Raw genomic sequence first — 21,311 nt, 5'->3', positions numbered from 1 at the left:
ATTGAAGTTGTACTACAAATCTCTAGCTACAATAAGCAATTCTCCAAGGATGAAGAAAGAAAATGTACATACACACAGGAATTTCTTTTCCAGAACTAAAATTGACGTTTTATAAATAATTTCCGTGTTGCAAAGTTGAGACTAAGAAATCACAGCAATTCAGTGATATGCATTTGGCATGAGTCAGTTTTAGTTCTTAGTGCTTTTCATTGGAAATGGCATAAAATGTAAGATTTCTTTGAATTTTTTATGCTGTGGGCTTACAAGAGACATAAGATGTTTTTCTCTTATAGATGTCTGGCAGTGCATGGCAGCAGAAGTAACGAAATGGTCACAAACCCCAGCAGTACTTCCCAAGTCACATGCATCCTTAATTTTTAAAGAATCTAGAAACAACCTAAGCAGTTGATAACAGGTCATTTCTAGGTGATAAAGGATATTTGATATGGGATGTTGCTTTTCTTTCCACACCTAGCATTTTTATAGTGATTTAGAGACCTACTTTACATGGTGGTGGGTTTATATGTGTTTAAATATGTAACCTAACTGGTAATTGAATTGTAACTCTTTTCTTCTTTTCTTGATGTTTGGCATTGATTTTGAGGTCTGAATTTTTTTTTTCAAGCTTTTTTCCCCAGACTCATTTTATATATAAACACTTCCCATAGTCATTGACTTCAAAATAAGGGCAGTTGGGAATGCCAAATGCAGCTACTGTTGAAAAAACAAAAGAGAGAAGGAGAGAAACTGTGGATTATAGTATGTACTGCCAGAAGTACTTAGGTATTTTTCTTTCAGACACCTTTGTATTAAATAATTTTACAAGCTTTACTTAAAAAATAGTCTCCTTTGAATGTAAAAATTGGGAAACTATAGATTGATGCTTTAGAAATTTAGTCTCGTCTTTCAGTGACCTAATAGTTGATATGAAAACATGAATTTAAAAATAAATAGCATATTGGCTAAACTGTACTATACTCATGAAAGAAGCCAAAAAATTATGGATTAAACTGAATCTGGAAATAATTACTGTTTTGTGTCCTAAACCAGATTCGTTTTTAAAATGAAATGATAGGTCCTTGACCCTTGGGTGTGCTTGGAATAAATATGGAACACGGTATTGTTTTTAAAACTATTTTGCTTTTATAAGCTAAGACAGATGTACAAAAAAGATGCAGTTTTTATTTTGTATTGGCAGCTTCCAAATATTTAGTATCTATTTCCAAGAGTTGCAATTAGTAAAGCTACCATGGTACTGAAATCTGCACATCCCACAAGCTAATTATATTTGCAAGGTCAGAGTGAATACATATTTTCAGAAAAATAAAGGGTTATATAAATATGTGTCTTCTACTTGGCTGTTATATCACAGTTTGTTGATCTGGAGTATAATGTGTACAATTCACAAATTTGTCTGATAACAGAAAGTGGTGTGTGATTGTGTTTATTTTACTAACCAGTATATTCACAGCAATCACTTCCAAATATCTCTCCAGTAAAGATGTGTTAATTACAAAACAGACAAGGTCTTCTATTATATTAAAGCTACTAACAAGAAGACAGCAGGAATCACACATGTAAATAGCATCATCAACCCCTATTTTAGTCCTCTGTTTTGATCTGTGAGTTGCGCATAGACCAAAGGTGCTATTAAAGACTGAGTGTATGAAATAGGCAGCATTATATGAACAAAATTTATTCAACAAGAAAACAGACCTTTAACATGAATTTAACAAGCCTGAGAAATTATAAACTATCATATGCTGCAGATTCATGCAGTGATAATAAACAAAAAAGGAAAGTAAGAGGTTTCCCTAAGCTAGCCAAACTGCTAATGGTTTTGTTATAAGCTGTCTACTGTTGCAGTGACCTCTGAAAAGTCTCAAGGCACTTGTACCAGAAAAAATTAAGTGGTCAGGCTGGTGAACAGAGATTCAATGTGCGTAGGACTGTAGCATGGAAAGGAATTATGAAAGTCTAGCCTCATATTCCTGAAAATAAATGTCATACTTTCACTTGGAAGTTTTTGTTGGTACATATTAAAGAGAGAGTTTTTGGGCAAAGTTTTTTGGCTAAATTACTTTTTGGATTTATAAGCTTACAACATAGGCTGAACTGGTTTAATGTATATATACATTAAAAAATACCGTTCAGAAAATTCATATAGCTCGAAAAAATGGATTTTGCCCCTGCCCCCCTCCCATACCTTAATTAATCCTAGGGGGTTCTTTGTTCAGTATATTGTGTCTAAGATTTCCATCCTCATCCATGGAGTGACCACTTTGCTGTCATTCTGTTGCATCATGCTGTAAATACATAAACATGGAGAAGCGCCTTCAGCTTATACACACCTCCAAGTGCTCACTAGGGCTTTTCCTTGAATCTTTGTGTGGCATAATTAACACCTTCCTCACCCATTGCTCGTTAGTTCACTGGACATTAATAATGAGTCTATTTTGATAGTTTTTCTGAAGGAAAAACTTATTCTCACAGTGCAAAAAAGCAATTATAAAATTGTATAGAAATTAAAATGTAGACTATATTGCCGTATTTATATTTTTATTGCATACTAAATCTAATTTTAGTCTGCAGGTTGTTGAACATGTTAGTTTCCTTAAGACAGTTGCTATAGTGATGGCAGCAAATTCCTTTGATCTTGGTGTAGTTATTCATTTTCCATTGGCTATCATATTGTCAGTCAGAAATTGTCAGTCTAAGCATTTAATTTCACATAGGTTGGAACAGCATATTAAATTCTTGAATTTTTCTCTTAATTTTAAAAAGAATTAAAAAATTTAAATTTCAGATTGTTTTTAACTGGTCACAATATCTATTTAACTGGTATTTCCATTTCCTTTTTATGAAGTTTCATACCTGTTTATAATATTCCAGAGAAATATTAGAGACTTTTTCCTGTAAAATACCTGGTTTGTTGCTTTGGTTTGAAGGCATTTTATATAAAAATGCATCTTGTGATAAATAATGGAATTTTCATAGTTTTGTAGGAGTGTTCTTTTTCTATAAATTGTACCGAAATCTTTAAATGGAGTCAAATTATTTTAAAAAACAATTGGACCAAAGCGATGCTTTGCTCTTAAACACTTACTGCTATTGGTTAGGGAGTCAATTCTTAATTTTGTATTTATTTAAGTTGTACTTCTCTCTGTCAGAATAGTCTCTTTTCCCTTCTTTGGCCTACATTTTATCTTATTTTTATGTGCTTTTTAGTAGAAAATGTTAGAAAATTTTTCTTTGATATGTTTTTAAACAACTGACTGATCATATCTGATTAAAGCATGCTTGATAGTAGTACTTATTATTGCTTTATGAAAAATATGATTAAAAAAATCAAGTGTAAGCAAGAGGTATAAACCTAGGCCATATTTATTTATACATAAATGTAAACATTAAGGCTGAATTACAGTTATTGTATAAAAAGAAAAAAGTTTTCACAAACTTTTAAATCATGCATGTTCTGGGGATACTAGGTTTTATTTTAAGGCAAGAAGAATCTTTGGGGAAATTCAAACTGTTAGAAATAAAAGCAAAAGGCAAGGTTGATTATTTATTTATTTATTTATTTGGCTGCTGGAATAGACAGAGGCCTTAGATTGTGTCGCTTGTCAGAGTGCTTTGATCTAAGTTTGTACTTTTGTACCTTCGTGGCAGCTTTTTAGAAAGAGTGACTCTTTCGGTCTTGTTCTTGGCATATAGCATTTCGTAATATACTTTCTTGAATTTTCAGACTTCCATTACATTCCAATTGACTTATTTTGGAAATTTTTGTTTTGTTTTTTTTTTACTCAATATCCTCAAACAATAATTATACAAATGAGAAACAGTCTAGTTGACAACAGCTTTTGAAATATTGATAAATCTCAGTTGTTTAGCACCTTGAAAGGCAAACCTAGAAATACTATTGTATCCTGCTTTAAGATATTTTTATATGAAGAATGTATTGAGTTTATTCTCTAGGTGATTGATTTACGTTCTCTAAAAGAGACATGTGTCTTGAGATCCCAGGTTCTTTGCATAAAGCTTAACAATATTTAAAACCTTTAACAAGTTCTTTTAAATCCATGATAATGAACAGAGAAAAGCATTCAGATAAGAGAAAAGCATTCAGATTATAGGTGATTCTTGTTAAATCTCTTATTGTGTAAGAGCTAATTGATGATTTGTATCATATCAGGATTGGAAGTTTTTCTCTATAAAAATATTGAATCCAGCAAAAAGAGAATACCCATCGTTATTTGTTTACTTTGAACTTAAAACTGTATCATTCTGTACCATGCTCCTAACTTAAAGCATAGATGACCTTGGTTTTCTTGTATTGTGCCTCTTATTCTTGAGAGCGGTTTGGACATTTAAGGCCATCAGACAAGGTATAAAGTTTTTTATAGTCACAAGAAGTAAAAGGTATCTGACTAGAAGAGAATACGTGGAGCACCTGCCTTGCTGGTTGTAATTTTGTTGTCATTTCAAGTATTGCGGTAGTACAATGATGTGACAGGGCTGGGCTTTCGATGTGGTCCCTTAGCTTGTGCTCACTTTCAGTTTCAGTTTCTCTTTGTCATTCATTTTGATTAGGTAAAATTTAGGTGACAGACATGCACACCAATGAAGGCTGTTTGGTATAAGTTTAGTAATGACGTGTTTCAATAATAAAGATGCAAAGTTAATATTTTCCTTTACTGCTTCATGAAAATTGCAATAATTGGTGTCACCTTACATTACAAGATAGAGGGTGGTGTGCTGATGGCACAGTCAGCAGGGGTTCTTTTTTATTAATATTATAATTAAATGATTTTCTGGAAATAGGCCAGAAACAGATGCAAGTTGATCATGCCTTGTCCACTGTTGCTTGGCATCATCACTTGCTTTTTAAAAAAGAAATGACCTGACACCTTGTTTTTACAGGTTGTTATCGATGCCTTCAGATTGATCAATGCTAATATGATGGTCTTAGGACATGAACCAAGACAAACAACCTCAAATCTGGGTCACCTAAACAAGCCATCTATTCAGGTAATGCCTGTATTTGATTATGTGTTAAAACTGTTTTACATTTTAAAAGTCTGTTATAAATGACCAGTTTAAGATCCAAAACTTAGTCTTTTAATTTGTTTTGCAATTAATTTTTCTTGTGCTTTAAAAGGAGATTATGAAAATAGTGTTGAAAAAGTTAGATTCGTTGTATATGAGTCTGCTTTTAGTGATGTCTTTAAACTTTGCTAACATAGTTTGAGGACATCCTTGTGGGGGGCAGAGTAGATCCTTAATCTTGAGAGTACCTTACAGTTTTGTTGCTTAATAGTGTAGTAAAGGGCTGATGGGGTTTAAGTGGAGTGTGTTAGGTATCATAGTACCATTATTGATTGGTTAGTAGACTTTTCTCTTAGTACCTAGTGGTAAATTGCTGTATACTTTAAGGGGTTCCCAGAAGCAGTTCCTAAATAGTACTAAATATTTCTTTTTTTTTTTTTTGCCTAATCCCTTCTTTTAAAACAATTCATATAAGACAGCTACATACTGCTTTTGATTAGTTTGTATCTTGTTCTTTCTAGTGATGTCAGCCACATTATTAAAGTTATTTAGACACTTAATATCCTCCTGAGTGATTAGTGTTTTCTTTGTATCGTTCACATACCTCATTGTTTTTACACAAATCTTTATTGTCTGCAAAAATTATTTTAATATGTTTTTAAATGCACCACAACCTGTGTCTGTATAGTTAATTGCTTCTCTGAAGATTAATTAAAAGGACACAAATACCATGTTTGGTTAAATAGAACACACAGGACAGAGACATTATAGTAGCTATTGCTGCTCCGCTTCTGAAGCCTTGCTCTGAGATGTGGTTGTCTTTGGGGAGTTGTGGTTTTGACAGTTAGCCATGGTTAAGCTTGGCTATACTTCGATAACTTTATACTTTCAGATGCTTAGTTTTCAGCAGTCACTCATTTGAAGCCTTCATCAGAGTGAAAAATTTTTTTTCCCAAAGGATTGAGGTGTGTTGCTTTTGAAAAAATTATTTTAGACGTCAGCGAAAACTACACATACAATGAGTATGAAATAAGCTACTCGTGTTTTTGATTGAGTACAGACAAGCCCATGCTTGCATGTTACAAGAGAATATATTATTGGACCAGTTTAGCCTGTGCTAATGACCTTTCTTGTAAACCCCCATAGTATCATACTGCTTCATTATTTTTTGCAAAAGGTTAAGTAGCATCTCACAGTCTAAGATCATTGTGATTACTGCATAGTGTGTGTCTGCCAGAAGTTTCTACTAATTGCAAGTCAACAGCCACCTGTTGCAGATACTGTCTTTTAAATTTAAATGCTGCTGTTTAACCTTAAAAAATTGAGTGTAATTAAATAATTAAAATCTCGTTATTTTTACATCAATCCAGTTTGTATTTTTTTACCTGATAGTCTGTAATTTAAGGTGAACCTTATGAAGCTTTCCAAACTGAAGTTAAAGGGATCTGTGTATATAACAGCTATAGCATCATTGTTTTTCATTTCTTCTTAGTTTGTTTTGCCTTCCAATTAAAATCTGTAAATATATTTATTTCACAGTTTATATAGCACCCATCAGGAAAATATCTATCTGGGTGCTTTGCAGTTTTGAGACAATTCCAGTACTAAAACACTCAAATGGGATCAAGCCAAAAAGTGACAGAAGAAGGGCACACCTTAATACAGTTTCTTAGTTTTCTAAGACAAGGTGGAAGGAAGGCAACCTAGAAGAACTTGACGTGAATGGTGATATTCATAATAGAATTTTAAGATGTTTTGGCAGAATCTGTACCTCAGGGATCAGAAACGTTTCAGAAAGGCCATGCCTCTTATTTTGGAGGAAAATTAGTTTGTGTTTAGAGGGATCTTGTTCCTAAACCAACTTATAAGTAGTAGGAATAGGAACCTGACAGGTACCATTAGCCCTCATGCTGGTGTTTGCTAATGCTTTTGCTAATGCTTTGCTGATTTTTTTACTATCATACTTAAAGTAGTGGGGGAATATTAGGGTTATATTGTAAACTACTATTTAATATATTGAGGAAAGTTCAAAATACGTTAAGGTAAAGATTATGAAATCACATATACAAGTTCTCCTCTTTGAAAAAATATATATTAAAAACTGTGCGTATGTATTTACACCACAATGTTAGTATTGATTGCCTTTGGGTAATAGGATTATGGATTTTTTTCTTGTTTTTCCTTCTCTATTTCTTAAACTTTTTGCAGTGAAACATACTGCTTTTAGAAGATGTTACTTTTAAGCACTAATAGCAATGTTAATAGCAATGTTGGACAACACAAGGCTAATAGACAAAGTTTATATGAACTTTCATGTTTTAAATAAGAGAAGTCATTAACAGAGTCATTTCCAATAGAGAGGGAAAAGTTTAATGCCTGTACTGTATGTAGAGTTTTCTATTAATGTTTGTAACTGTAATACTATTTTGTATGTGTAACATTTGACTAATACTGTCAAAATGTATAGAATTGAGAATTAGCAAACATTTATTTTATTAAACCTATTTCACTAAAAATTGTTCAACATTTCAAGTCCTTAAGGTCAGTTTGTATGAAGATTGGTTGTCAGCTGCATGGAAGTTAACTGACTATTGATGCATAGATGCATTGTACTAGGATTGTGAGCCCCTTAAGTGTAGCTCTGAGTACAACTGCATTGTCTTAACAGAATTAAACTCTTTGAAAAACATTATTTTCAGTAGTTAAGCAGTTGTAAATCAGTTGCTCTAGAAAGAACCATCGTGGTCATTTTGTAGATGAGGAGACTTGAAGCCCCGCATATTTGTGGTTTGCCTAGGTTACCTAGTGAGTTGTAGGAACTGTAAGCAGAGCTTCTTCTTTTATACTATATTTAGAAGATTCATTCATTTTGGCATAGCTAATATACATATACAGCTCAAAATTCAAAACTTACAAAAAAGTATTTAGCAAAGATTCTCCCTTCTGCATTTGCCATTTGCAGCCTAGTTCACCCAGCAGGGAACAAAGTGCATGTTTTGTTTGTTTTCAGTTATTATATTTATATAAAGAAAGCTTCATTTTAAGGTATGATTTAATGGATGATATTTAGCAGCACACTCTCAGTTTATCAATGTAAAATAAGGCAAACAGATTCATCTTTAGATCTAAATAAATATGCCTTAACAGCATGAAACTTTTTTTTAACCTATCAAGAACCTATAAATAGGTTATTACGCATTTCATAAGCTGTGTGTTTTATAATATGCCTGTTTTCCACACAGTGAGCAAATGAAGTTAGAACTTCTCATTTCTCCTGAGTAGTCTGGACATTGCCAGAAAGTATGATTTCACCATAATGATTATTGGTGTACTTTTCTTCAGATCTATCATACCAACAAAATTATAAAGCTCTACTCTTAAGATTAACTTAAATATAGAAATAACCTGAAAGTCAAATCAGTGGGATCTCAGAACTCCTCTTTGTCTAGTTACTTCTCTAGATTACTCTTTGTCTAAAATAAATAGCATCTTAGACTGATATTGAGTATCAACCTAGGAAGAACTCCCTTCTTTGAAAGTTTGACAACCTTAGAGCAAAGAAAACAAGGGTCAGCATAGCCACGAAGCAAATAAGCTAAGTGCTACTAGTAATTCTAAAATGTATTGTCCTAGAAACAGTGCTCTAAAAGGTGATTTGCTTCCCAGGTCAGCCACTGAAAGCTTACAGCCCACAATATAAACAGTATAGAACAGTACCTTGCTTTTTAATAGTGCTTCTGTGAGAAATTGTTGCAGGTTTCAAATAATGAATGAATGAGTTTCACGACAAAATCCTGTTTTACTGAAGAATTGCCTAAATTTTCCTAAATCCATCATATGTTTTGTTAAGTGTAGATTTATAAATTAGGTATTGATGTTTTCCAAAATTTCCTGGTTATGAAACTTCTTTGTTGGCCTGATATACTACGGCATTTTCAACTTGGCCCTTTCAAGAAAGAGGCTAGTCTCCCCCTTGGTAAAGCTAATCTTATATTTGGTGTATGCTGCCACAACTTGTAATTCAGTGTCAACTAGATTGGTGAATTTGAAAAAAATTATTTTTCACTAAGCTAAATAAAAGAGCCCACACCTTTTGGGCTTATATGGAATAAGGACTCAACGGAGCCAGTTTACTTATGATTTGGGATGAATGTAATGGGGGGACGCAGCAGGTGAGTAAGTGAAATTAGAAGATAGTTTGAGGGTATCATTTGGATTAAATTTATATTTGTTTATTATTGTCCCTGCTAATCTTTCATACTACCTGTGTTAGTTTTACTACTTTTATCTGAATAACGTAATTGAAAATCAAGTAGGTAGTGCCTTCAAGTTCTAAACTGTGTTTCAGCAGTACAGTTGATCTCCAAAATGTGGACCTGTCTGTGTGCCCATTTGGCTGACTTCTGTATCTATTGGCTATACCATTACTAGCTCTGTGGCCACTGTGTAAAATTACACAGTTGGAGCGCATAAAAGCATTTGTATGAGAGGTTAGTTGGCACCTGAAATCTAGCCTAAGCTTCACTCTCTAGCCAGGCTGTGTCTGCCACCTTTTTTTAAATTCTTCCACCGAGAGGATGTACTTCCTAATTTGCATAAAGGTGAGTACCGTTTAAGGAAGGCACTGATTAGCCCCACTGTTTGACCCTCACAGTAGTACACATATTATGCACTGAAATTTAACTCACTGTTCTTGATTATTGAAATGAATAAGGATTTAATAGATCCTCTTAGTACTTTAATTGCACATGTCAACCATTTTATTATAGCAGATGTTAGAAATATGAGAATGGATTTTTGCAGTACATAATCTAAAATGGGTTAGTATTTGGTGGGGTGATTTTGCTAGCAAAATTTAATAATAAGACTCTGCTTTGTTTTCATTCTCATTCTTAAGAGTACAAAGAATTGAAGAATTTCTGAGATACATTGTAGCATCATAGTATGGTAGAAAAAACATGGGCTTTGGAGTCAAAAAGTCTTAGGCTCAGATCCTAGTTTTGCCTTTTATTAGGTAGAAACTAGTACAAATTGAGATTAGTGTCTTATTTCCTCATCTGTCAGAAATACACACAGAACCAGCCTACCTTACTAGGTTGCTGTGAAGATTAGAAGACAGATGCCAGAAGCAGATGCCAGGTGCTCATCAAATGTTTTCTGTCTACCCCCTTTTTTTTACATCAACACCTTAAGACTACACTATACAAATCTAACTATATAGTTTATCTTTAGATTCCTGAGTGTTAACCCCAAAGCCCTTTTTGTTTTTGTACTTGAAAATATATCCAATGTACATTTCTGAGCTTTAATGTTTTAGAAGGCTGATTGAGGAGTCCATAGAAACTGTTCTGGACCTCATTTGAACCTCTGCTGCTAAGTTATTTAAGCAATTGTGAAACATTTCCAGCACATGCAGGGTTATTGTTTCTTAATAAAACCATGCCATTAGCTTAATTTTTTGTTATGGTCTCCCTGTTTTTCTCAGTGATCGAGTACAGTGGAAAGTACTTAGCCAAATGGGCACACAGACAGGTCTATATTTTAGAGATTAACTTTTCTGCTGAAATTCCCAGTTTTGAACTTAAAGGCGCTACCTACCTGATTTTCAATTACAGTATTTAGATAAAAGTAGTAAAACTAACACAAGCAGTATGAAAGATTAACAGGGACAATAATAAATATAAATTTAATCCAAATGATATCTATAAGTACTGCTTAGTGAGAGTGCCTGTCACTAGACCCAGTACAGAACAGATTCCATTTTATTAATTTAGAGACATGTGCAGACAGTTATTTTTAATATATTAGAACTGAATTAAAAAGGGAAACTCCAGATTAATGTTGTGGGTGAAGGAATAATTATTTTATTACAGCTTTTTAGACTTTTCTCTAAGTAAGAAAGAGCCCCTGCCTAGATGATCATAAAATTAGACTTAATAAATTATGTGCTATTTATAAATTATGAATAGTTAATTTCTAAGTTAGATTTTGATGAAGTCAAACTGTTTCTGACTCCGAGCAAGGCTACTAAAACTGTTGACTTTGTGCTGCTATATCATGCTTTAAAGAATGTGTGCCCCATACCTCAGAACCTCACTCCTAAACTTTAGCTGAAAAAAAAATAGTTTAATATTTATTTTGGATAAACAGTCATTTTTAGGAAGATATAAAGATATTGTCTACCAGATGAGTCAGTAGTTTCAAACAGCTGTATTTATTTTATTAGATGAAAAATACTAATTTGTCCTTTTTCTAATCATTTATATAGGCATTAATTCATGGACTAAACAGACATTATTACTCCATTACTATTAACTATCGGAAAAACGAATTGGAACAGAAGGTGAGCTTTACTTTTTTACCTTTGAGGAGGAAAAATGTCTATTTCAACAATATAACTGTTACCTGGTTTATTTGAATTTAAATTGTTGACCTCTTTCATTTATTGTAGTCAAAAGTTTTTTCATTCCTCTTGAATTGCAGCATAAAACAAAGGAATATTTTATTGGACAAATTGAAAGACAGTTTTACCTTCTTGGTATGTGCTAAAGCAGAGGAAGAAGTAGGAAACAAACATTCCAGCTTGGTTTTATGATAAATTAGAAAAATCTTTCTTCTAGGTCTGTGATTTTTATGATTAATTTATCTTCTCCAATAAAATAACCTTTTGTCACTAAATTGCTAGATAACTTTCCAGATTTGAAAGGAATAAATTAGATTGTATTTGTATTGTGTTTTTTAAAAAGTACCATGTTACTTAGGATAAACTTAGGATAAAGGTGAGTCAAAAGGGAAATGCATTTTAAGGATTTTCAGATATTCAGAGTTAAATTTGTACACCTTTTTATAGTAGTAAAATTTGATACTTTAAAAACTGCCTAGCATCTTGATGAATTAAGATTTTTTTCAGTTCAGTTCAGTCAAGTCACTCAGTCGTGTCTGACTCTTTGCGACCCCACAAACCGCAGTGCGCCAGGCCTTCCTGTCTATCACCAACTCCATGAGTTTACCCAAACTCATGTCCATTGAGTCAGTGATGCCATCCAACCATCTCATCCTCTGTTGTCCCCTTCTCCTGCCCTCAATCTTTCCTAGCATCAGGGTCTTTTCCAATGAGTCAGCTGTTTTTATCAGGTGGCCAAAATATTGGAGTCTCAGCTTCAACATCAGTCCTTCCAGTGAACATCCAGGACTAATCTCCTTTAGGGTGGACTGGTTGGTTCTCCTTGCAGTCCAAGGGACTCTCGAGTCTTCTCCAAAAGCATCTCCAAAAACTTCTTCAAAAGCATCAATTCTTCGGTGCTCAGCTTTATTTATAGTCCAACTCTCACATCCATACATGACTACTGGAAAAACCATAGTCTTGACTAGACGGACCCTTGTTGGCAAAGTAATGTCTCTGCTTTTTAATGTGCTGTCTAGGTTGGTGATAACTTTCCTTCCAAGGAGTAAGCGTCTTTTAATTTCATAGCTGCAATCACCATCTGCAGTGATTTTGGAGCCCAAAAAAATAAAGTCAGCCACTGTTTCCCCTGTTTGCCCATCTGTTTGCCATGAAGTGATGGGACCGGATGCCATGATCTTAGTTTTCTGAAGGTTGAGCTTTAAGCCAACTTTTGCATTCTCCTCTTTCACTTTCATCAAGAGGCTCTTTAGTTCTTCTTCACTTTCTGCCATAAGGGTGGTGTCATCTGCATATCTGAGGTTATTGATATTTCTCCCAGCAATCTTGATTCCAGCTTGTGCTTCTTCCAGCCCAGTGTTTCTCGTGATGTACTTCATATAAGTTAAATAAGCAGGGTGACAATATACAGCCTTAATGTACTTCTTTATTGATTTGGAACCAGTCTGTTGTTCCATGTCCAGTTCTAACTGTTGCTTCCTGACCTGCATACAGATTTCTCAAGAGGCAGGTCAGGTGGTCTGGTATTCCCATCTCTTTAAGAATTTTCCACATTTTGTTGTGATCCACACAGTCAAAGGCTTTGGCATAGTCAATAAAGCAGACATAGATGTTTTTCTGGAACTCTCTTGCTTTTTCTATGATCCAGCAGATGTTGGCAATTTGACCTCTGGTTCCTCTGCCTTTTCTAAAACCAGCTTGAACATCTGGAAGTTCACGGTTCCCGTATTGCTGAAGCCTGGCTTGGAGAATTTGGAGCATTACTTCACTGGTGTATGAAATGAGTGCAAATGTGCGGTAGTTTGAGAATTCTTTAGAATTGCCTTTCTTGGGAATTGAAATGAAAACTGACCTTTTCCAGTGCTGTGGCCACTGCTGAGTTTTCCAAATTTACTGATATAATGAGTGCAGCACTTTCACAGCATCATCTTTCAGGATTTGAAATAGCTAGAATTCCATCACCTCCACTAGCTTTGTTTGTAGTGATGCTTCCTAAGGCCCACTTGACTTCACATTCCAGGGTGTCTGGCTCTAGATGAGTGATCACACCATCGTGATTATCTGGGTCATGAAGATCTTTTTTGTACAGTTCTTCTGTGTATTCTTGCCACCTCTTCTTACTATCTTCTGCTTCTGTTAGGTCCCTACCATTTCTGTCCTTTATTGAGCCCATCTTTGCGTGAAATGTTCCCTTGGTATCTCTAATCTTCTTGAAGAGACCTCTAGTCTTTCCCATTCTATTTTTCCTCTATTTCTTTGCATTGATCGCTGAGGAAGGCTTTCTTATCTCTCCTTGCTGTTTTTTGGAACTCTGCATTCAGATGCTTGTCTTTCCTTTTCTCCTTTGTTTTTCACTTCCCTTCTTTTCACAGCTATTTGTAAGGCCTCCTCAGGCAGCCATTTTGCCTTTTTGCATTTTTTTTCATGAAGATGGTCTTGATCCCTGTCTCCTGTATAATGTCATAAATCTCCATCCATAATTCATCAGGCACTCTATCAGATCTAGTCCCTTAAATCTATTTCTCACTTCCACTGTATAGTCATAAGGGATTTGATTTAGGTCATAACCTGAATGGTCTAGTGGTTTTCCCTACTTTCTTCAATTTCAGTCTGAGTTTGGCAATAAGAAGTTAATGATCTGAGCCACAGTCAGCTCCCGGTCTTGTTTTTGCTGACTGTATAGAGCTTCTCCATCTTTGGCTGCAAAGAATATAATCAGTCTGATTTCTGTGTTGGCCATCTGGTGATGTCCATGTGTAGAGTCTTCTCTTGTGTTGTTGGAAGAGGGTGTTTACTATGACCAGTGCATTCTCTTGGCAAAACTCTATTAGCCTTTGCCCTGCTTCATTCTGTACACCAAGGCCAATTTTGCCTGTTACTCCAGGTGTTTCTTGACTTCCTGCTTTTGCATTCCAGTCCCCTATAATGAAAAGGACATCTTTTTTGGGTAAAATTTGATACTTTAAAAATTACCTAGCATCTTGATGAATTACCATTCTTTAGCTTCTACTATTTTAGGGTTATCTTGAGTACAGTTTTTCTGTCAACTAGTTAGAAATATTCTGCCTATTGCTTTTTGAAATTATAATCTGAACTTCTTTTTTCTTTCTTTATTACTGCAATTGGTCATCCTCCAAATAATCTTCTTGCGTTTCTCTCTGAGAAAGACTTAAAAAAGTCTTAAAGAGCAGGAGTACTGTTGACAGTCAGTAAGCTTTGCATACTACATACACTCTGAAGTTCAAACGTGATAAGTAATCAGTAGTAAACAAGATCTTCTTACTAGTTGAAAGTGTTCCCCACAGAATTACCTTAGAAGGGATTCTAGTGCATATGGTGTATTAGAGGTAGAATAGGAGGGCTCCCTATAATACTCCCTTTTTCAACCAGATCACTTCCATTTTCTGGCTCATTTATATTTTGTGGGGAGCATGTGCCATGTAAGATTTTCTGAAGTTTGATAATCTGTTGATTTAAAACTTCTAAGCCACCAATAAACTCCCTCAAAGGTCCATGGTTTTGAGTGAGGTGCTGCAGGGGGCCAGTTCTTCCTTGACCTGAGGGGAGACACAGAACCATAAAACTCTCTTCCATCTGTTTGCTTTTGTTCCAAAGTTCATAGCAGCTTTGGTAGATTTAGTTGATAACTGAAAGAACATTTTCAACACTTATTTTAATTTTATGTAGACTAGGTACAGGCCGTGGGTAAAAAGGGTACCACTCAGACACAAACTGAAAAATTCATTCAGATACATAAATATATTATAAATATGTTGTCAGTCTTATATCTGACACCTAACTGTTTGGAAATATCCATCTAATTACATCAGACTTTTCTTTTTCTTCTTCCTTTTATAGTATCCTATAAACTTAGCTACCATCCTTGGTATTAAAAAAGCACACATATAAATAATTAATTAATAGTATATTTATGTTCCTGGCATAGCTCAGTTCAGGTGCTTTCTTAATGTCAAAAGCCCTGCCTTTATTCTTATCCCACCAACTTGTATACTTAACTCCAAGTCTTACCTGAGGGGCCCAGTGCAATCCTTGTCCAGGCAGGGTGGGATTATTATTCTGCTCTGTGGGAACTTTTTTGGTTTGCTTTCGAAGTGTCCAAAAATCCTGTTCTCAACACTTAATTAAAGGTAGCTTTATAACATTGGTATATATAGCTTTATAGCATTCCCTGGGTTGGGAAGATCCCCTGGAGAAGGAAACAGCACCTCACTCCAGTATTCTTGCTTGGAGAATTCCATGGACAGAGGAACCTGGTGGGCTACAGTCCATGGGGTCGCAAAGAGCTGGACACAACTGAGCGAATAACACTTTCACTGTCTTATAACATTGGTAGTTGCAACTGCACCAAAATTTCCCGAAGATGTATTTTCTAAAACATTATCCATGGCGAAGATGGGAAGCACTGAAAGAAATTGCGGCTACATATGCAGGAGTTTTCCAGGTTTTTTCAAACTACTCTTGCCTCCATGAGCCCTAGGGGAGGAATCAGGGAATTTGGAGTTTTTGTGTCTTAAAAATGCTCATAGGTGATTTTGACTTGTAGCTTATTCTTCAGCATAAGGAAAACTTTGAACTGATTTTAGCTGCAAACAGTTCTTTTGAATTAAACTCACTTCTGACTGTGTCTTTAGAGCCTCGTGCCTTGTGGATCTCACTTAAAGTATACTGCTTCTAGGACCTACTGTATAGCACAGGGAACTCTGTTTAATGGTGTATGACAGCCTGGATGGGAGGGGACTTTGGGGGAGAATGGTTATATGTGTAAGTATGGCTGAGTCTTATTTGCCGTTCCCCTGAAGCTATCACTTTGTTAATCGGTATACCCCAATACAAAATAAAAAGTTAAATAAAGTATACTGGTTCTCATAGCAAGAAAACAACAATCATTTTGTAGCTACCATTTTTTTGGTATTGTGTAATTTTATCAATCATTTAGAAAACTCTTCTTATTCACTGATACTCCTCAACTGAAGGACATTATTTATAGAACAGGACTTCAAGAAAAACTGTCTTAGGAATTTGAACTTGAAAATTGACGAATTTCTAAGAATTCAGAACTAGGAGTCCAGTTTGAGAAATAATGAGCTAAGGTGTTTAGTTCTGTGATCACTAATAGGATCTGATCCTAGTTTGCTGATGTGATTGCAAACTGGATGAATCTGATTTTCTTTGCAGTTTTATGACTTTTCATTCTGATATAAAATTTAAATTTAAAAAATTATAGACAGACTGTTGGAATTTGAAGGAAACTTGGAGATTATCTACAAGCCTTCAATTCATAGGTAGTGTAAACAAAGGCTCAGAAAGACAGACACAAAGTCATTCAGTAAATGAGAGCGTTTACCTCCTTATCTTGGTATTTGAAAGCTGGACTATATGAACTGTTAGAAATCCTTTGCATAACATAGTAGTTTCATTCATTCAGTATATACTTATTGAGTATTTGCTATGATCAGATTATGATCTAGATTCCAGAATCTAGACCGTGGTGATTTTGAATTAAAGTCCTTGCCCTGTTGATTTCTCTTTAGTGAGAGAGAAATGCACTAAACAAGAAAACACAAGTTTCAGCTGTTTATAGTGTTATAAAAATAATAAAACAGGTTAAGGAAAGAAAGATGTTTAGGATAGGGTGGAGTGGCTTTTTTATAAGGTGGTGAGAAGTGGCATCTATCCCTAAGGAAGTGAGAAAGGTAAGCTATACAAAGATAAAGAAAATAGCCTTTGAGGCAGAGGGACAGCAAATGCAAAGGCCGTGGGGTTGGAGTATTCCTTAGAGTTTCATTAATATAAATTTAGGAGGATGCTCTTTAGGGTTTATTTAAATTAATAAAATTAAATTTAAATTCATTAATTCCAAAAGTTGTTTGTGAAGTTGTTTTTCAAGACATAAAGGAAATTTCTTCAGTATAGAAGCATAATTAATTTTTCTTTATGTTTTTTAGATGTTGTTAAATTTGCATAAGAAGAGTTGGATGGAAGGTTTGACACTTCAGGACTACAGTGAACACTGTAAACATAATGAATCAGTGGTAAAAGAGATGTTGGAATTAGCAAAAAATTACAATAAGGTAAAAACTTATTTTCAACATTTATTTCTTATAACCTTTGGAATATGTGCGATTAGATATCAGGCATTATATAAACAGTTAAGGGCAGAGTGGCCTATTTCATAGATCAAATAGTAAATATTTTAGGCTCAACAGGCCATCCCGGCCATCCAGTCTGTTGCAACTACTCAACTCTGCCGTTACAGTGTAAAAGTAGCCACAGACAATAAATACATAAAGGAATGAGTGAAGCTGTGTCTTAGTAAAACATTTACTAAGACTGGCATCCAGCGAGATTTGACCCATGGCCTGTAGTTAGCCAGCCCCTGTTGTAGACCATGTAAAATGGTCTTTTACATTTGAAATCTCTCCATTATTCAGAGGACTTTTTCTTGGAAGGGAAGGAGGAACGAGGAGATGTGAACAACAATAGCATTTAGTGCTTCATAACATGTAACTTATGAAATTTCCTGTTTTTCATTAAATAAGTATTTATTGAAAACCTGTTAGATGCCAGGCTCTGGGGATATAGTAAAAAATAAGACCTATCCTCCTGGAATTCATTTTCTGGCCGAGGAAACAAAGTCAACAAATAAACACAACACAATACATTATAATTAATGCTGTGAAGACAGTAAACAGGATGATATAAAGAAGAAGAGCAAAGGGAGACCACTTCATATGAGGATGTGAGAAAAGTTATAATTTTGAGAATCTCCTAAAAATGTTTATTGTACGCTAAAGTATATATGGGGCTTTCCAGGTAGCTCAGTGGTAAAGAATCCACCTGCCAACGCAGGAGACACAGGAGACTTGGACTCGATTCCTGGTTCGGGAAGGTCCCCTGGAACAGGAAATGGCAAACCGCTCTGGCATTCTTGCCTGGGAAATCTCATGGTCAGAAGAGCCTGGCAGGGTACAGTCCACAGGGTTGCAAAAAGTCGGATGTGACCGAAAGGCTGAGCACATGCACACACACAGAGATATACGTGGTCGTGGTAACATTTTATTCACAGATTTCTGTTCTTCACGATTTGAAGCTAGAGGTCCACAGTCAAGGTATTGGCAGGGCCTTGCTCCCTGTGTGGCCTCTAGCAGGGGAGGATCCTTCTGTTTGTTTTTCCGCTTCTGTTGGTCCCCAGGTATTCTTTGGCTTGTGGCAGCATAATCCTAAACTATAACCAAGGTTATGATTTCAGTGTATCCTTTTAGGGTGGACATGATTCAACTCATAACGTATGTTTTTCTACTTTTTTGACCAAAATCCATATAAAGAATAGATTTTACATTTCGACCCAATACATGGAATGTATTTGTATGTATGTGTATATAAGTGAAGTGAAAGTCACTCAGTTGTGTCCAACTCTTTGCAAACCCATGGGACTATATAGTTCATGGAATTTTCCAGGCCAGAATACTGGAGTGGGTAGCCTTTCCCTTCTCCAGGGATTACAACAGAAGTTCTGTGAAACAATATTTACTCTTTTACAAGTGATACATTCTATTGTCTTTCTCAATTTGACTTGATTTCATTCTGTTTCAGTTATATATATACATATTATGTACATGGACATATAGCTTGTGATCTATTAAAGGATCAAAAACCTGCGATTTGTAAAACATATATACACACTGTATGTACAGTGTTATGGTTACAAATATTTATCGAATATCTTCTGTGCAATTTTCAGTGAAAACAGGGATTCTTCCTTCATCTTTAGGAAAATAAAGGCAGTAAGAAAAGTTCAGTACCAGAGTACTAGACCATAACTGGTGTGTTTGATAACACCTTAGTATTCAAATTGTCCACAGACCAGCTGCATCAGTTTCACTTGTAATCAATGCAGGCTCTTTGACCTACTAAATCAGAATCTACATTTTAACAAGATTTCCAAGAAATTTGTATACCCATTCAAGTTAGAACTTAGAGAACACTGCCATAGAGAAGTCCAGGTGAAGTCCTGTAGTTCAAAGCTTTTTGTTTTCAGCTGGGAGAGACCCAGGATGCTTTTTTAGAGAATAATAACATTTGAACTAGGCCTTAAAGCATGAGTAAGATTTGGATATACAAAGAAATGTTACCCCAAGCCAGCTACATATCATGAGCAAAGACTCGGAGACAAAATAGGCAAGGGCATCTTTAGGAAACTGTGTTTGGGTAGAGTACATAAGAAGCGTGTACATGAAAGGCTAAATAGTGGGCTAATAGAGATTTTTAAATTACTGAAGTCAAATAACAGTCTGGAAAATCAGGATAGTTTATTTTTTGATTAGGGGCATGATATACCCAGAACCTGACTTTAGAAACATAATTTAACAAGAGTATAGAAGAAAGTATTGTAAGAGGAGATTTGAAATGGAGATTCTTCTTAGGAGGAACTTCCTGTTACCCAAACAAACGTAGTAAGTGTCTATGTGGATTATAGCAGTGGTAGTAGGAACAGAGGTATCAACAGATTAGTAAAATAAAATGTGCCAGTTGGATAGATAAAGTGAAAGAAGAAGGAATAAAAAATGAATTAAAGTTCTCCTGCCTAGGTAACTTGAAGTATGTTAATACTGTTAACATTTCCAGTTTAAGTAGAAGTAGAAAGATTGAGGGGCTTCCCTGGTAAAGAATCCATCTGCAGTGCAGGAGATGCGGGTTTGATCCCTGGGTCAGGAGGATCCCCTGGAGGAGAGCGTGGCAACCTACTCCAGTATTCTTGCCTGGCGAAACTCATGGACAGAGGAACCTGGTGGGCTATCATTCATAGGGTTGCACAGAGTCAGACACCACTGAAGCGACTTAACACATATGCATGCACTGAAAGACTGAGAAAGGATATGAAGAGATTAAACAAGTAAGGAATTCCCTGGCAGTCCATTAGTTAGGATTCCACACTTTAACTGCTGAGGGTACAGGTTTAATCCTTGGTCAGGGAACTAAGATCCCACAAGCCACAGTGTGGCAAAAAAGAAAAATAGAATTTAAATGAACAATTCACTAAGTGGGACTAAAAATTGACAGCAAGGGCTAGAGCTTTTGGAGACAGGTAAAATTGATATTAGTTGTCACAGTTAAAATTGGTATTAGTTGTCACAGCAAAAAAAAAAAATTAATTTTTTTCTTTTTAATTTAAAGACATCTTACAAAATATTAGCCAAGAGATAGTGTGTAAGATTTGCCGAGAGTTAACAACCAGTCTTTTGAGAGAATGGAGAGCTTTGGAAAAAATGTTGATGAGCCCATACAAGCTAAAATCCAGCAGAATTAGGGTTGGCTTTGAAGAACATTGCCCTGATTTATATGTAGTGTTCCAGCTAGAAATCTCCATTGGTTCTAGATTATAGGGAAATATATATATAATGTTTCTAGTATATGTTGTAGAGATTAAAGAGAAGAAATTGTTTATTGTATTTAAAACAGTTAACTTTTATACATTAAAAAGTTAAGACTTAAGTTATTATTCAGCAGACTGTAGGAATGGTTTTCATTTCTCTGTAACATTACAAGTTTAAGTAAATTCTTATTGGTATCACTGCCAGGAAATAACCTATTTATGGTTACTGCTGCCCATCCACAGAAGTTTTTCCTATTTTACAGTTTTAAAAAATCTCTGTAGTACTCAAAAACTTGTAAGGTTTGGTTATAAAATGAAAACAATGTGTAAGCTGTGATATGAAGGAGTCCAAATTTGGGGCTGTAATTCCCTCTGTGATTGAAAGAGAATGTGGTGGAGTTTTTAGTAACACTTAAAATATAAAAAGAAAGGCCCATACAACTAGTTCCTCATAGTATTCTTTTTAAT

General features: G+C 35.0%; 1 protein-coding gene across 2 annotated transcripts in view; it reads left to right on the top strand.

Moving 5' to 3' along the window:
• Positions 1-21,311, top strand: part of PSMD14 (proteasome 26S subunit, non-ATPase 14) — a 99,646-nt gene that overhangs the window by 68,882 nt on the left and 9,453 nt on the right. For both annotated transcript variants that reach the window (XM_043894240.1, XM_043894241.1), the window contains 3 exons: positions 4,921-5,028; positions 11,315-11,389; positions 17,416-17,541. In XM_043894240.1, the coding sequence (XP_043750175.1) occupies positions 4,921-5,028; positions 11,315-11,389; positions 17,416-17,541 (309 nt within the window). The remainder of the gene's footprint in view (positions 1-4,920; positions 5,029-11,314; positions 11,390-17,415; positions 17,542-21,311) is intronic.

Source organism: Cervus elaphus, chromosome 33 (genome assembly GCF_910594005.1).
Source record: "Cervus elaphus chromosome 33, mCerEla1.1, whole genome shotgun sequence".
NCBI classification, from domain to species: domain Eukaryota; kingdom Metazoa; phylum Chordata; class Mammalia; order Artiodactyla; family Cervidae; genus Cervus; species Cervus elaphus.
This window is presented reverse-complemented; position numbering and strand designations above follow the sequence as displayed.